Source organism: Rhamphochromis sp. 'chilingali' (assembly GCF_963969265.1).
Source record: "Rhamphochromis sp. 'chilingali' genome assembly, chromosome: 8".
NCBI classification, from domain to species: domain Eukaryota; kingdom Metazoa; phylum Chordata; class Actinopteri; order Cichliformes; family Cichlidae; genus Rhamphochromis; species Rhamphochromis sp. 'chilingali'.
In genome coordinates this window covers 18,012,506-18,026,339 of record NC_137935.1, presented here as the reverse complement: position 1 = coordinate 18,026,339, position 13,834 = coordinate 18,012,506, and the positions used below count along the sequence as shown (strand labels likewise).

At 40.2% G+C, this 13,834-nt stretch overlaps 1 protein-coding gene across 1 annotated transcript; it reads left to right on the top strand.

Annotated features, from left to right (window-relative positions):
- Positions 1-1,715: 1,715 nt before the first annotated feature.
- gvin1l2 (GTPase, very large interferon inducible 1-like 2) lies at positions 1,716-7,056 on the top strand (the record flags this gene model as incomplete). The annotated part of the gene is made up of 3 exons (XM_080889840.1): positions 1,716-1,733; positions 1,787-6,432; positions 6,521-7,056. 3 exons carry the CDS (start codon positions 1,716-1,718, stop codon positions 6,663-6,665), a joined length of 4,809 nt encoding a protein of 1,602 aa, XP_080745966.1. The 3' UTR covers positions 6,666-7,056.
- Between the last annotated feature and the right edge of the window lie 6,778 nt (positions 7,057-13,834).

Sequence of the window (13,834 nt, the reverse complement as noted above, 5' to 3'; positions counted from 1 at the left end):
ATTGGAACAGATGATTATCATTTTGTAAACATTCTCCTAGTAACAAAATGTCTAAAGATATCATGAAATTGAATCTTTGCTAAGTTGTCTGTTATGTATAAAACAGCACTTGAATTAGTTGCTCTTTTATGCTTGAATGATTCATAGGTCATTGTTAAGTGGCTAACACACAAACAAATCATTCCTTTGAAAATGGTAAAGGACAAGGACAGGACTGAAAATAAGTGGAAAAGCAGTCAATGTCCAAAGAAAACCCTTGAAGTACCTTCAGAAAGCCTGGACAAGTATTGCTCAAGACAGCTTAAAAATTTAAGTGTGGTTTCTTGGAAGAAAATGTAAAGAAACGAAGGATGACACAAGACTTTTGCCCAATACTGTGCATAATCTTGTGTTTTGATGTAAATAACCAGAGCCCTCTTGAGTAAAATTTAAATTAATAAGAATGCATACCTCTTATTACAATTATTATGAGTCCCACAAACAGACATAAAAGTATTAGTACAGTCTGATAACCTTTGGTAACCACATTTGGTGACCTAAAATAGTATGGGGCTACAATGATTTTGGAGATACTGTTGCAAAAAACTCATGGCTCAAGAGTTGGCAGTTCGTCCTGTAATCGGAAGGTTGCTGGTTCGAGCCCTAGCTTGGACAGTTTCGGTCGTTGTGTCCTTGGGCAAGACACTTCACCTACCGCCTACTGGTGTTGGCCAGAGGGGCCGATGGCGCGATATGGCAGCCTCGCTTCTGTCAGTCTGCCCCAGGGCAGCTGTGGCTACAACTGTAGCTGCCTCCACCAGTGTGTGAATGTGAGAGTGAATGAATAGTGGAATTGTAAAGCGCTTTGAGGGTCTCGAAAAGCGCTATATAAATGCGAAAAATAATAATAATAATAATAATAATAATAAAAAACTGTTATTGAACCCTCATTTTTTCTCAGTTGCCAAAGTTAAATGGTGCTCATAACAAACATAATAATTTGAAAAAGAATCTGTCAAGTTTTATCTTCAGAGGTATGATTAAAAGCTGTCTTACATTAACGTGAGTTCTGACTGTTGCAGGAAGGCTCCTATTGTTCAGACTTTGCAAACAATATGAGCTAAAATTTACTGGGTAGGAGTTAATGTGCTATTATAAAAAGCACAGCATTTTTTTCCAATATGTTTAGTTAATAATGATAATTGGCTTTTTGTTTGCAAGTGTAATTTCTGATGTTAATTGCACCAAGGGATGCCAAGTTTACGGATAACACTGTTTTTCTGTTTTCAAGCTCAAATGAAATGAAAAGTGAGATTGAAGGATAATGTTCTTTTCCTGTTAAAAGAAAAGAAAACAATAAAAATAAATGTAAAGAACTTAAAATTAAATAGAAATAAAAGCAAAAAAGAAGAGCATTTGCACAGTACTTGAAATTTTTGTGTAATTGGACTAGTTTTTTGTAGCTATTTTCTGTCTTACTTATTTTATCAAAGTCTGTGTCACACTTAAATGGATAAAGCTGTGTTTTTGGGTTGTTTTTTTTAAACTAGAATCTCCAAAGGATAATCTCCAGGCAGAGGTTCTGCATGAGCTCGGCTTGGAGGCCTACCAGGCTATACCACTGGATGTCTCATCAATGCTAGACATTATTACTTGGACTCTGGGGAACCAATCTCCTCTAGAACCCTCTGATCTACCAAAAGCTTTCCTCCAGTCCCTTTGGCTGCTCAGGAAAGATGCCCGGACTCCTTGGTGTGAGTCTCTTCATAATCTTGTTACAAACGATGACAACAATTCTACCGGGAAGGTGCTCAGTAGTTTTAAAGGAGATAGCCAGGGTGCCATCAACCCGCTTGATCTAATCACAGCTGTCTATATGTCTGCTAGTACTTTCCTTCAGCAAGAGATCTCCAAACGGATGATGCAGTGCCAATTTTCTATACCACTGGTCCTTCCAAACAAAGATCCGGAAGAGCCTAGTTGCTTCCTTCTTTGGCCTTTAAGAGGGATTGTGGGCCAGTGGAGATCTCACCCCCTAAATAAATACAGGCGAATCCAAGAGGGGGATTTGGCAACCACATGCATGCCATTAGTTTCATTTGTCAGGCTTGGTTGTTGCAGTGTGTCCAAGTCACAGGTGCTAAACCATATGTTACGTGGAGTCACATCTTCCTGTCAGACATTTCTCCACAGGGGGATGGAAGGAGGGCAGCTGCCCAAAAGGCTTTCGGGTGGCCTGGTAGAAATTGGATGGCATCTACCCACTGGAGATAGCACCAAAGATGTCTTCCCAGTCCCTTTGGTCTTCTCCAACCTGCGGGGTGATGCCAGTGCGCATGAGAAATGCCTTACCTTTTTATGCAAGGCATCTTCAGCTATAGTTGTTTTCTGTGGAAATCTTAAGGAGAAGGAAAAACTACTTCTTGCTTCCTGTAAGGATACCAACAGCAAACTAATACTCATTGACCTTTTAGACACTGAGAGAAATGGGAGCAGAGTTGTTGGTTTTGTTGATGAGAACCTTGAAAAGTACATGGGGCTTCCCGAAGAATCTGTGATTCAGGGCAGAGGTCTGAGTGAGGATGCACTGGCTAGTAAGCTATGTGATACTCTAAAACATCTGCTACCAGACAGACTGAAACTTATTACGCTTGAGGAAGCAGCACAATTTGCGGTGGATATAGGCCTAAATGTGGACGAAGGACCCATTTGTCAAAAAGCCATGGCCTCAGTGGAGGAAGTGTTGAAGGGTTTAGATGAGGGGTCTGATGAATATAGGCGTAAACAGCTTCCTCTGCAGGGGCCTTTGTGGAGCAAATTAGCAGAGCTAGAAAAAGCAGAGAGTAAGCAGAGAAAAGAAAGAACAGAAATTGACCCCCAGCTACAAAAAGAAAAGAATGACATTATGGCTGAGTTGAGGAGCTACAAAATGACCCCAGCTATGAAGATCTTTACAGATGCTCTCTTTACCAAAGATAAAGTGAAGAGAGCTTACTTTCTTAGCTGGCTCACTCTAAGACTTAAGAAAACTACAAAACAAAACAAGACGAAAGATCTGCTCACAAATCTACAGACAGTAAAGAAAGAAAGCATGCTGGTAGATTTGGATAAGCTTGAACAAAGAGTCAAAGACACCCCTGGAGACACTGGTTCAATATTTCAAGAGGGAACAGAAATACAATCTGCAGGTCTAAATTTGCAACTTTCTGAGCAACAGTCTGAAGGAAGCCATCAACTGAAGGTCTCAGAATCCAAAGAAAAGACCACAGAACCACTGTCACAACAGACAGACCATCAACATGACGCAAACATGGCGCAGGAGATATCCATCACTTTAAATGAAAAAGAAAATGAATTAAATTCGGCCTCTGAAGACCAAAGCTGTCTTTTAGAGTCAGGAGAAAATAGCACGTTGCGCTTCAAAGAGAAAAAACCAAATGAATCAGAGCTAACACTCACTACGGACAATTCAACTTCTGGCACGCAACAAATGAGCCTTGATGATTGTGCTGATCCCTCTTATGAACCTGATACATGCGCATTAGGTCCTGAGCACTTTCTGCGTGAGATAGGGCTAATCTTTGAGCTAGCATACATCAGCCCCAGCAGCGGAAGCCAAAATGTGTTACGTCTCCCTAGCTTAGCTACAGATCTTCTTCTTTATGGGATTCCACTTGAACTAATGGATGGAGATGCCTCAAATATCCCCATCCAGTGGCTGGGCTGTGTCTTTGGAGAGCTCAAACGTCGCCTACCACAAGAACAGTGTAGGACAAGAGTGCTGACAAATCTTGGCGACTATAATGCAAGGAATGCAGAGATTCTTTCTGCATTATTTGGAGTGAAATTCCCTGAATGGAAGAAACAAACTTCAAGAGGGGTGTACATGGCTGCCCTGTGTCTTCCTGAAAACCTCAGAAAGGACATGAAGTGTGATGTTTTGTTGCTAATTGAGGTCAGAGGTCTCTGCTCAGTCTCACTGGACAGCAAAAGAAATATACTGGGCAATGACAATGAAATGGCTACCTTTGCAACAGGACTGAGTGACTTTTTAATGCACAGCATGTCTTCACACCCTGGTTCTGATTTTGAAACAAACCTCAGTGTCAGAGTCAATGCTCTCCTGCGAATCAAAGAATATGGCTCCATGCCATTTTGCCAATTCTTTGTCCAGAACGAAAACGTAAATAGCAAATTACAAGCGTCACAATTAAGGTACGTTTCTCAGGTGCTTTTGCAAACTAGCAATATTGATAAAGATGGAAAGACCACAAGCTGCACAGTCTCTGTCAAAGGACCATGGAACAAAATGTCCCTCTCTGAACCAGTTGATACAGATTATAGTGGGGATGTTTTAAAGTTTAAAGAAATCCTTTTTGAAGCATTGAAGAGGAGTGCCGCTAAGGCAGAAGCCCCAGTTTTGCCTGAATTTATGAGGCGTTTGTGTTCTGTTTGGGATGCGATCAAAGAGGAATCATTCTCCATTGGTCTCCAAAACACTGATATAGCTTTGGCATTTTCTTTGTTGTGCACAGAATTTTTCTACTGGGAAAACAATTTACTGGATAACATGAAAAGTTGGCTAACGGGTGCAACAAAAAAAAACTTTACCACAAAGGGAGAAGCTTTGGATGCATCTATTCAAAATGACCTTCTCAGTGAGTTAAAGAAGGAAGCCAGTGAGGAAGTCAAAGCAGAGGTGAACAAACTCAGGTCAATAGCAGAGACATATGTGATGAAAGAGGAAACTCTCAAAATGAGATCTGACAAATTCATGCCAATCCTAATGAGCAATATTGACAACCTACAGGACAGAGTAACTGAAGAGATAACAGAAAGGTTGGAGGCAGTCTATGAGAGCCATTACTCTTCCACACAGCTTAAAAAATTTAAAGCATTACTGGGAGAAGAGCAAGAATCCAAGGTAGATGCACTAGTAGAAAAAAGCAAGACAACAAAAATTCTTCTGCAAGATGCAGAGATAGAGGATGAATTTGAGGCTGTGTGGGATAAGATATTGTCCAACTTTGAATTCAGGCCTTCAGAAACAGAAGATATAACTCCAAGAGTAGAAGATATTCTGAGACAGAATCTAATCAGCCGTGGCCTCCAGAAACACATGAAAAAGCTTGAAATGATTGGCCAGAACCAGAACTCTGACTTCCAAGTTTGCGATGAGCATTTTGGATACCGCAGCAGATTAAAGCAAATGTTTGAAGACAACAACAAACAACACAAGGTAGAAGCTCAGCAGGTAGCAAACAATATCATAGAGGAATGCAAACAGTATATAGCAGATAAGTGTAACAAACCAGCAGATTTCTCTGACGGTTACATTACAGAGCTGTTACAAAATGTTGAAAAATCTTTAAATGAAAAATCTGTGGAAACTAGATCAGCTTTTGAAGTGGATCTAAAAGTATATCTCTGTAATGCTTCTTGCCAAGACTTTCAAAACCTGCATAACCGCTATGCCAAAGACGCAGAACTTTTGACATGTATCACTAAAAGAAAAAGTATGGACTTGGCCGAGTTTATCTATGACTTCAGGAAAAGAGACCAGTGTCAAAGGATGGCCCAAGCATTCATCTCCATGGTCATCAAGCCCACAGTCTTGGATTACATCAACAGACCCCTGGGGATATCTATTGCAGAGGAGATCCAAAGGAAAGCTCAGCAGTATCACTCCTCACAGGCCTTCCACCAAAGCTTGCTGGAAGAGATGATTAAAGAAGATCAATTTGAAGTCTTCCTGGAATATCTGCTCTTCTATGACAACTTCAGACTCAGGAAGATCCAGGAAACAGTGACAGCTCACCTCACTGAATCAACCAACCTGGGACAATGGAGGCATCAGAGACTCTGTGAGATTGTAGGAAAAATTGAAGAAGCAGTGAACGAATCCACAGAAGGTATCAGTGGAGTCCTGAATGATACAAAGCCACTGCTGGAGAGAGTGTGTCTCACTTTAGAGAAAGGGGATGTTAATGTGATCAGGACCTGTCTGACTGGACCCCTGTTTAGCATCACTGTAGAATGGAACCGTTTTGCTAAATGTTTACTGGAGTCAGTGGCTGCAATGCAGATGGACCTTGATCAAGAGTTCTCCAAAAATGTGGATACCACCCAATTTCTTAACTGTCTTCCAGTTCAGCCCCAAGACTACCTCTTCAAAAAAGTGAAAGGCTGTGACAAGCAATGTCCTCTCTGCAGAGCCCCGTGTGAGGAGGAGGATATGGGGCATGAGGGTCACAATGCCTTGCTCCATCGACCTAAAGGCATGCAGCCTTATGCCTCTAGTTCTGTATCCTGCATCAGTTGCCCTGAAAGCATGAGCGAGGACAAGGACACACATGATACATCCACAACAAGCAGTGTTCTCCATTCACTTTACCCAGACTGGAGCTTCTCTCCTGACAACACAAACAGCTCAAAGGCCAGTGATTACTGGAGGTACTGTGTGACTTAAACACTCTTTATTGTAGAAATGACAGTATTAGATTAAATTTAATTTATTAAATGAACAAATTCTTTGTTACAGGTATGTGCTGGTGAAGTTCAATGAGAGGTTTGCACAGGAGTTTAAACGAGAGCCGACAAAGATTCCTGAGGAATGGAGGAAAATCACTCAGGAACAGGCCTTAAACAGTCTGAAGGAGGTGTTCCTCACCAGAACGAGTGTTTAAAATACTGCATTCAGTTCAGCTAAGAAAGAACATTTGTTCATATGTGAAAAACCATAATTCAACCATGGAATTTAGATCCTGGGTTTTAAGGTTTCCCACCTGATTTGAAATAGATGCAGAAGAAGGACTGCTCTGTGCTGAATGTTATTTATTGTTTTTAACAGGTTCAACTCAATATTACTTTAAAAAAAATACACTTTGAAATATATATATAATATTGTAAATAGCATTTCTGTATAAACATTATAACAACAGGAAAACACTTTTTAATTTTTTTTTCATTATTTTGAAAAGGAAGCACATTATTAATGTACTTTTATAACATATAAAATCATCAACATAAATCAAATATATTTTCCATTATTACTTTTTTTATCCTATATTTTGAAGTATAAAAATAATATGCAGATATGTCAATTATGATGTCACACCACAGTGAAGCGTAACTGACAAAAGTCTAACTTGTGAAATGACATGTAAAATTAAACTAAAAATTAAAAACAATTAATGTCTCTTTGGTAGTACCTGCTGATATTTGCTCAATTTAGTCATGTGCATCCCATAAGTAGATTCCTCCATCTGAATTTTAAAATATTTTGTCACCTGGTAAAGTGTTAGCAGGTGAAAGTTTACAAGCACTATATCTCAAAGGCTGCATACACTATCTCTTTGTCTGGAAGCACATGGAGAAGCTCTAATGACACTAATGTTTGCAACTTCCTTCTTGGCTATTCAAGAAAAAACGTGTAGTACACACCCTACTGTTTATCAGTAACATGAATCACAAGGGGAAAATTGTATGGAGAGATAAGTGAAATGGTGAGATCCACAAGAGGGCAATATAGGATGGAGGAATCCAATCTGAGATTTAAACAATTTTCACAATGTTTTGGTTCAAACTTTAAAACCTGGGAATCCAACAACATATTTCATTCTTAATTTTACATACCTGCTGCATATTCTCCTCAATACATTGTAAAGAATGTGTGGTGATGACCACTACAGTCTGGGATTTGAAGTGGGCTGTCTGTAACAGCTTTCCTGCACCTTCAGCTAAATCAGATAGAAAGGTTAATGCATGATATTGTTAATGTATATACACCCTCAAGCCATGTTTTTTTTTCTCCTCGTTCCTGCGATGCATTCAAGGCGCAGACATAATGCAAGTAACTAGCCCTGCAGAAGATGAGCAAGCATAAACAGGGCACCTTTTTTTTTTGAGTGGGAGGTAATTTCATTTTTTTCAAGCAGCTCAACAAATATCACCAAACAGACAATTCTTTCTGCACAGTTTGTCACAAAAAGTGTCTGCTAGTTAGCTAAATGCACCGTATTTCTCAGGGAGAGTGAGATGGACTCTGAGAGATGGAGAAAGGTGTAAGATTGGGATAGTAGCGGGAGATTAGAGATTATTTTTAATAACACTGACTGCTCAGCAAGTGACATTTGCTAAACTAGAAATTTAGGAATTGTGTCCTAAATCATTTCACACAATTTTTCTGTTAATCAAACAGGAGGAAAGTACTGTGGGCATAGTAAGCAGTTTGGGACAGTAAAGTGCAATTTAACTGGCTAGTTTGCAATGTTGCAGTCAAGTTCCCAGTGATTCACTATATACTGGACTCCATAGCAGACATGTTTATGGTCAGTGTTAGGTTACATCAAGGGTAGCAGACACCAATTTATATTTAAGGTGATGATGCTGATGAGTTTCATGCACCTACAGCTTTTATACTAACGCCATAGTGTCTAAGGGTTGTAAATCAGCTATACAGCCCATGAAACATCTGCTTATATCTTGCTGAATTCTGGCTGATCCCACAAATACCAGTGAATAACAGAGTAGCAGCACATGTTAGCTAATCATAGCCTCACAAAATAAATTATTGTGTGACTTATTTATAAGTGATTCTTTTCACCTGATTTTGGGGTTCCCCCACCTGGCACCCACTTTAAACTGTGCCTATAGCCATATGAAAAAGAAAAAAAAAGCTAAGTACACCTTTGCTACTTCCATAGGTATTAATTGGGTAAGTAGCAGTCGGGTGCCTTTAATCAAATCAGCTGATCATCAAGTAGGACCGCCTCCATAGAAGCAGAGGTTTTGGCAGTTTGCATAATCAGTTGTGTGTTAACACAATGCTACAGTCTTCACAGGAATGAACATTCCAGCAAATTCAGCCCAAGATGAGACCACACAATGCTCAGAGAAATTGCAAAACACCCAAGTGCAACATCTCAGACTCTAAACATGCTAACTGAGGGCTGTAATGTAAAGTTCATTAAGTTTGCAAAGTTGCACCTAAACAAACCACAAGATTTCTTGAACAAGTAAAGTAAGTAAAAATATTATTTATATAGCACCTTTCAAGATAAAAATCACAAAGTGCTTCACAGAAGCTAAAACCTAAAAATAAAAATCAACTAAAAGCAAGTTTAAAAAGATGGGTTTTTAGCTGTTTTTTAAAAGCGACCACTGAGTCCACAGATCTCAGGCTCAAAGGGAGAGAGTTCCACAATCTGGGGGCCACAGTTCCAAAAGCTTTGTCGCCTTTTGTTTTCAGCCTCGTGTGCTGGACAGCAAGCAAGCCCTGGTCACATGACCTCAGGGACCTGCTGGGAATGTATGGATGCAAAAGTTCACTTATATATGTTGGTGCTTGTCCATGCAGGGCCCTGAAAGTCAAGGTCAAAACCTTAAACTGGATCCTGAATTTAACGGGGAGCCAGTGCAGCTGAATCAGCAGGGGTGTGACATGGGAAAACTTGGAGGACTTGGTCAGAAGCTTTGCAGCAGCATTCTGAACAACTTGCAGACGATCCAAAGAGGCTTTACATAAACAAGTAAACAAAGAATTACAGTAGTCCAGACGAGATGAAACAAATGCATGAATGACAATTTCTAATTCGGAGCGCGATACAATGGGACTCAGCTTAGCAATGTTTCTCAAATGATAAAAACAGGAGCGAACCAAAGATTTTACATGGGCATCCGAAGTCAGAGCTGAGTCAATACTAACACCAAGGCTCCTGATAGACGGTTTTGCAAATGTAGCAAGTGGACCCAAGTTTTCCATAACACTAGGTACAAAAGTTTTAGGAGCACAAACAAGAACTTCAGTCTTCTCCTCATTTAGTTGAAGAAAGTTTCCAGCCATCCAACATCTAATGGACCTCCTTTGCATGTGACAAATAAAGAACCTTGAACCTTGAACCTTTGGACAGATGAGACCAAAGTGGAGATGTCTGGCTCTAACAAACAGGTTTGACAAAACCAAACACAGAATAACAGCACAACCACAAACTGTCCAAACTGTCAAGCACGTTGGTGGAGGGATGATTATTTGGGCCCATTTTAATGCCGCAGGACTCAAGGACACCTTGCAGATACCAAAGTGTTCTCGAGTTAGGCAGATGTCAGATGGTCTCATCTGTCTGAGAGCTAAACCTTGGTTAAAATTAATCAACAATCATTGTCTAGCCACGGGACAATAATGTTGATTAAATGGTTGCAATGGTCCATTCAAAGAGCAGACCACAACCCTGTGATGTGCTGCCTGCAAACCTCTGAAACGACACTGTAAAGACGAGCGCATCAGAACCCTGTTAGAAACAGATTAGCTGATACAGGGAAAGATTTCTTTTTTATATGCTGTACATCTGTATACATTTAGGTGTAGCACAGATGAAGTAATTTTCACATTTCACTAATTATTCCCCAACTTCTTTAAATGTCAAAATTGTTTCATCCTTGAATAAAAACACAGCTGATTTTTTTCACTCACACTTAGCATATACAAATATCATAACACCCACATGCAACAGCATGAACAATATTCTCAGTTATGGCATCAATTAATGGATTTTCATAAAAAGCCAACTCTGTGTGGATTTATAATACACACAGATACCTAGCAAGGGACCATAATCTAAACTCTCTTTTCATGCAAATTATTTACAGCAGACATATAAACATCCAACTGCCATCATGGTTTATTTTTGCCAGTGAATGACCTCCTCCAGCTGTGCCTGTTTGATGAATAATCACAGTATGGTCTGATCTGCCTTGCAGCCAGATGGAGAAAACAAAGCTTTACACTCAGCTGCATGCCAAACGCAGCACATTTGTAGACCAGCAGGAGAACTTTTTTTTTTCTGTTCTACCTGCCAGATCGATTAAGCCTTCTGTTTGGTGTCTTGTCAAACCCAGAAGGAACTAAACAAAACCAGGATTTAAAATTTCCCCTAGATGTGCCTTATCTAGCATGATCCAAATGGATAAAGGGACAACATCTGAGGAGGCTGAGATAATAGAAAAGGTAATAAAGGAGAATCCAAATCAGACACATAAATAATTAGGCACATATAGTAAATGGTAACAAGCCCGAGGGAATTGCAAATAATTTGGTGGGGGGGGGGGGGGGGGGGGGGGGGGGGGGGTGGAGTTGTGTGTGAAGCTTTTTTTTCTCCATATATATTTCAGCAATACAGATCTGCAGCGAGGGCGAGTTTGAAGAGAGAGAGAGAAAGCAGACCTCACTGTGGCTTACAGATTTATATCTTACATCATCCAAACAGTGCTGAAAATTCTTAGTGGAAGCTTGCTTTAGCCATTTTAAATCCCTGTTTGCACATACACACATAAACAGGAAAAGGGAGGTACACACAAACATCCAGAGATGATGGAGTGAAAACTGAGCATACACTAAGGACTACAAAGCAACCCATCTTATTTTCCAATCTGCAATTTATTTGTGTTAAAGGAATAAGGTTGTGTAATGCTGTTTCACTTAATTCTTACAAACTACCTGTTAAGTCATTTGTGTTATATGCTTTTAAAGTATAATGGCTAGTAGCAAGGTGCATAATCTAGGGCTTATTAACAATACTGTTGTTCTTGTTAACACTTGCAAAAGCTTTGATGTGGAACTTAGAGTTATCTTAACTGCCACACTGACACCTCAAATAGGTTAAGAAGTGACATCGATATGAGGCCTCTCATGGTGTTGATGGGGCTGACAGATTTTCACCCTTGACTTTGTTGCAAATAGCTGTCTGACAACTGTGACCGCAAACTGCCTGTGACACACAGGTTTTAACCTTTTTAGTCAACAGTGACCAGACTAACTGATGACAGAACAGTGTCTACCAACCTGAGAATAGCAATGACAAAAGTAGCAGCCAGCTGATTTTTTACACTAAACTGAAAATAAATGAAAACAAATGTGGCCTGAAAAATTGTCACCGCCATTACACAAAGCATTGTAGCAGTATGCCGAATCTGTGTATTTCTGTCATGGATAGCCATGTAAAGCAAGCAGGATAGGACCTAAACAGGGTTTCACTGGTAAAAATAAATTCAAACTCAGCCTTAGTGATGGAACAGAGAAATTACAAGCTAAACTGGAACTTACAGGAAACTAAACACACAGCCATGAGGGAGATCACAACACTGGACAAAGGGAAACAGAGGCCTTGAATACACAAGGGCTGTATCCCAATTCAGGGTCTACAGCCTTAAAGGCCGCATTTTAAGGCCGATTACGTCACAGTGGCACGCCGAAGGCTGTCCCAATTCAAAGGCTGCTCGAAATGTGGCCCTCAAATGCGTCCTTCATTTCCCTGAATTTTAAGGCTGTGGCAGTGTAGACTTCGTGGCCCAACATATCCCACAATTCATAGCGCGGCAGTCGGTGTGGATAATTTTGCCGCAGACGGCAGAAGCGGAGCGGCCGAAGAGTAAACTGTGAAAAGTAAGTACTAAATATTATGTCACTTATTTATGTGCAAATGTTTAATAATGAGGAACATTAAAACATTACTGTTGGCCACATGTCGGCAAACTTATTTGCTATTAGCGATGTTTGTACGTTCAGCTTTTACTTGCTTTCAAAGCCTTTAAAATATAATAATACAATAGTCGACCTTAATCTTACAGCGAATGTGATGATTTTGTGGATAATTAAAGTCAGTCATATATCCACAAACACAACAAGCTGAAAGTCAGTGATGCTGCTCGGTTTGTAGTCCTGAATATCACGGCACAAGCAGGATTCACTGCACTGTTAATGTTAGCTATGTTATATTGCTGCCTCTGTCCGGTGGTGTCGAGCCAAACGGACTTTAACGTGCGTTTGAACGAGCTGATGGTTCACTCGTTAAGCTGAAAGAAAGATGCTTTAATCGCAGGAGTCACGCATGTGTCCACTGCACCATCTGGGAACTCTTCTTGTTTAGCACTCGTAATAACACAAACACTAAATCCTCCTGTTTTGTAGCAGTGTATACACCTGAGACTGTCACCTGTCTGTCTGTCTGTCCTGCACTCTCTCTCTGTTTCTTTCTCTCTGATTGTGGAATAAAAGTATGAACGTTACAAGTAACGCGTTACTGCCCATCTCTGGTAATAACTAATAATGATTAATATAATAACTATAATATTGGCCATCTCATATTTACACTGACTTTAGTCTCATGAACAACATTAACTATTTGTTTTTTACTAGCTAATCTTAAATGACTGTTCAGTACAGATATGAAGCCCAACAATCATGTTTTACAGTCCTGTGGTCACAGCCTCAGATACTTATTAAATCACACAAAGCTCGTGTAGAAACAAACAAACAAATGAACAAAACATGTTCTCCTTCATTTCTGTCAACCACACGTTTCCAGCTATCATGGTTGCTAGGCAACCTGGGCAGTGCAACGGAGGCTAGACCGTCCCATTTCACAAGCCTCACACTTCCGGCCTTAGCGGTCTTTGAGTATGCGGCCCTTGAGGACCGTTGAGGCTGCGTACTTTAAGGCTGCAGACCCTGAATTGGGATACAGCCAAGGAATGATGAGGGAACAGGAAGTACACAGGCAACACAGCTGAGACAAATTAGACAGACTTGACAGGGGAAGTAGAACTAAACACACTGAACATGGAACATAAGACTTTCACAATAAAACAGGAAAAATATGGAACACAAAGCTGATACATGCACTTGACACAGGAGTGGAAGAAAGGCAGACAAGAGAGGGAGCACATGACAGACATGATGGGCTGGGGAAACATGGATAAACATGGTACAAGGAAGGGAACATGGGAACAGAAAAGGGAAACAAGACACAAGAACACACAGAGAAACTCAAGACAGACTAACCTAAAGACTGCTAATGAA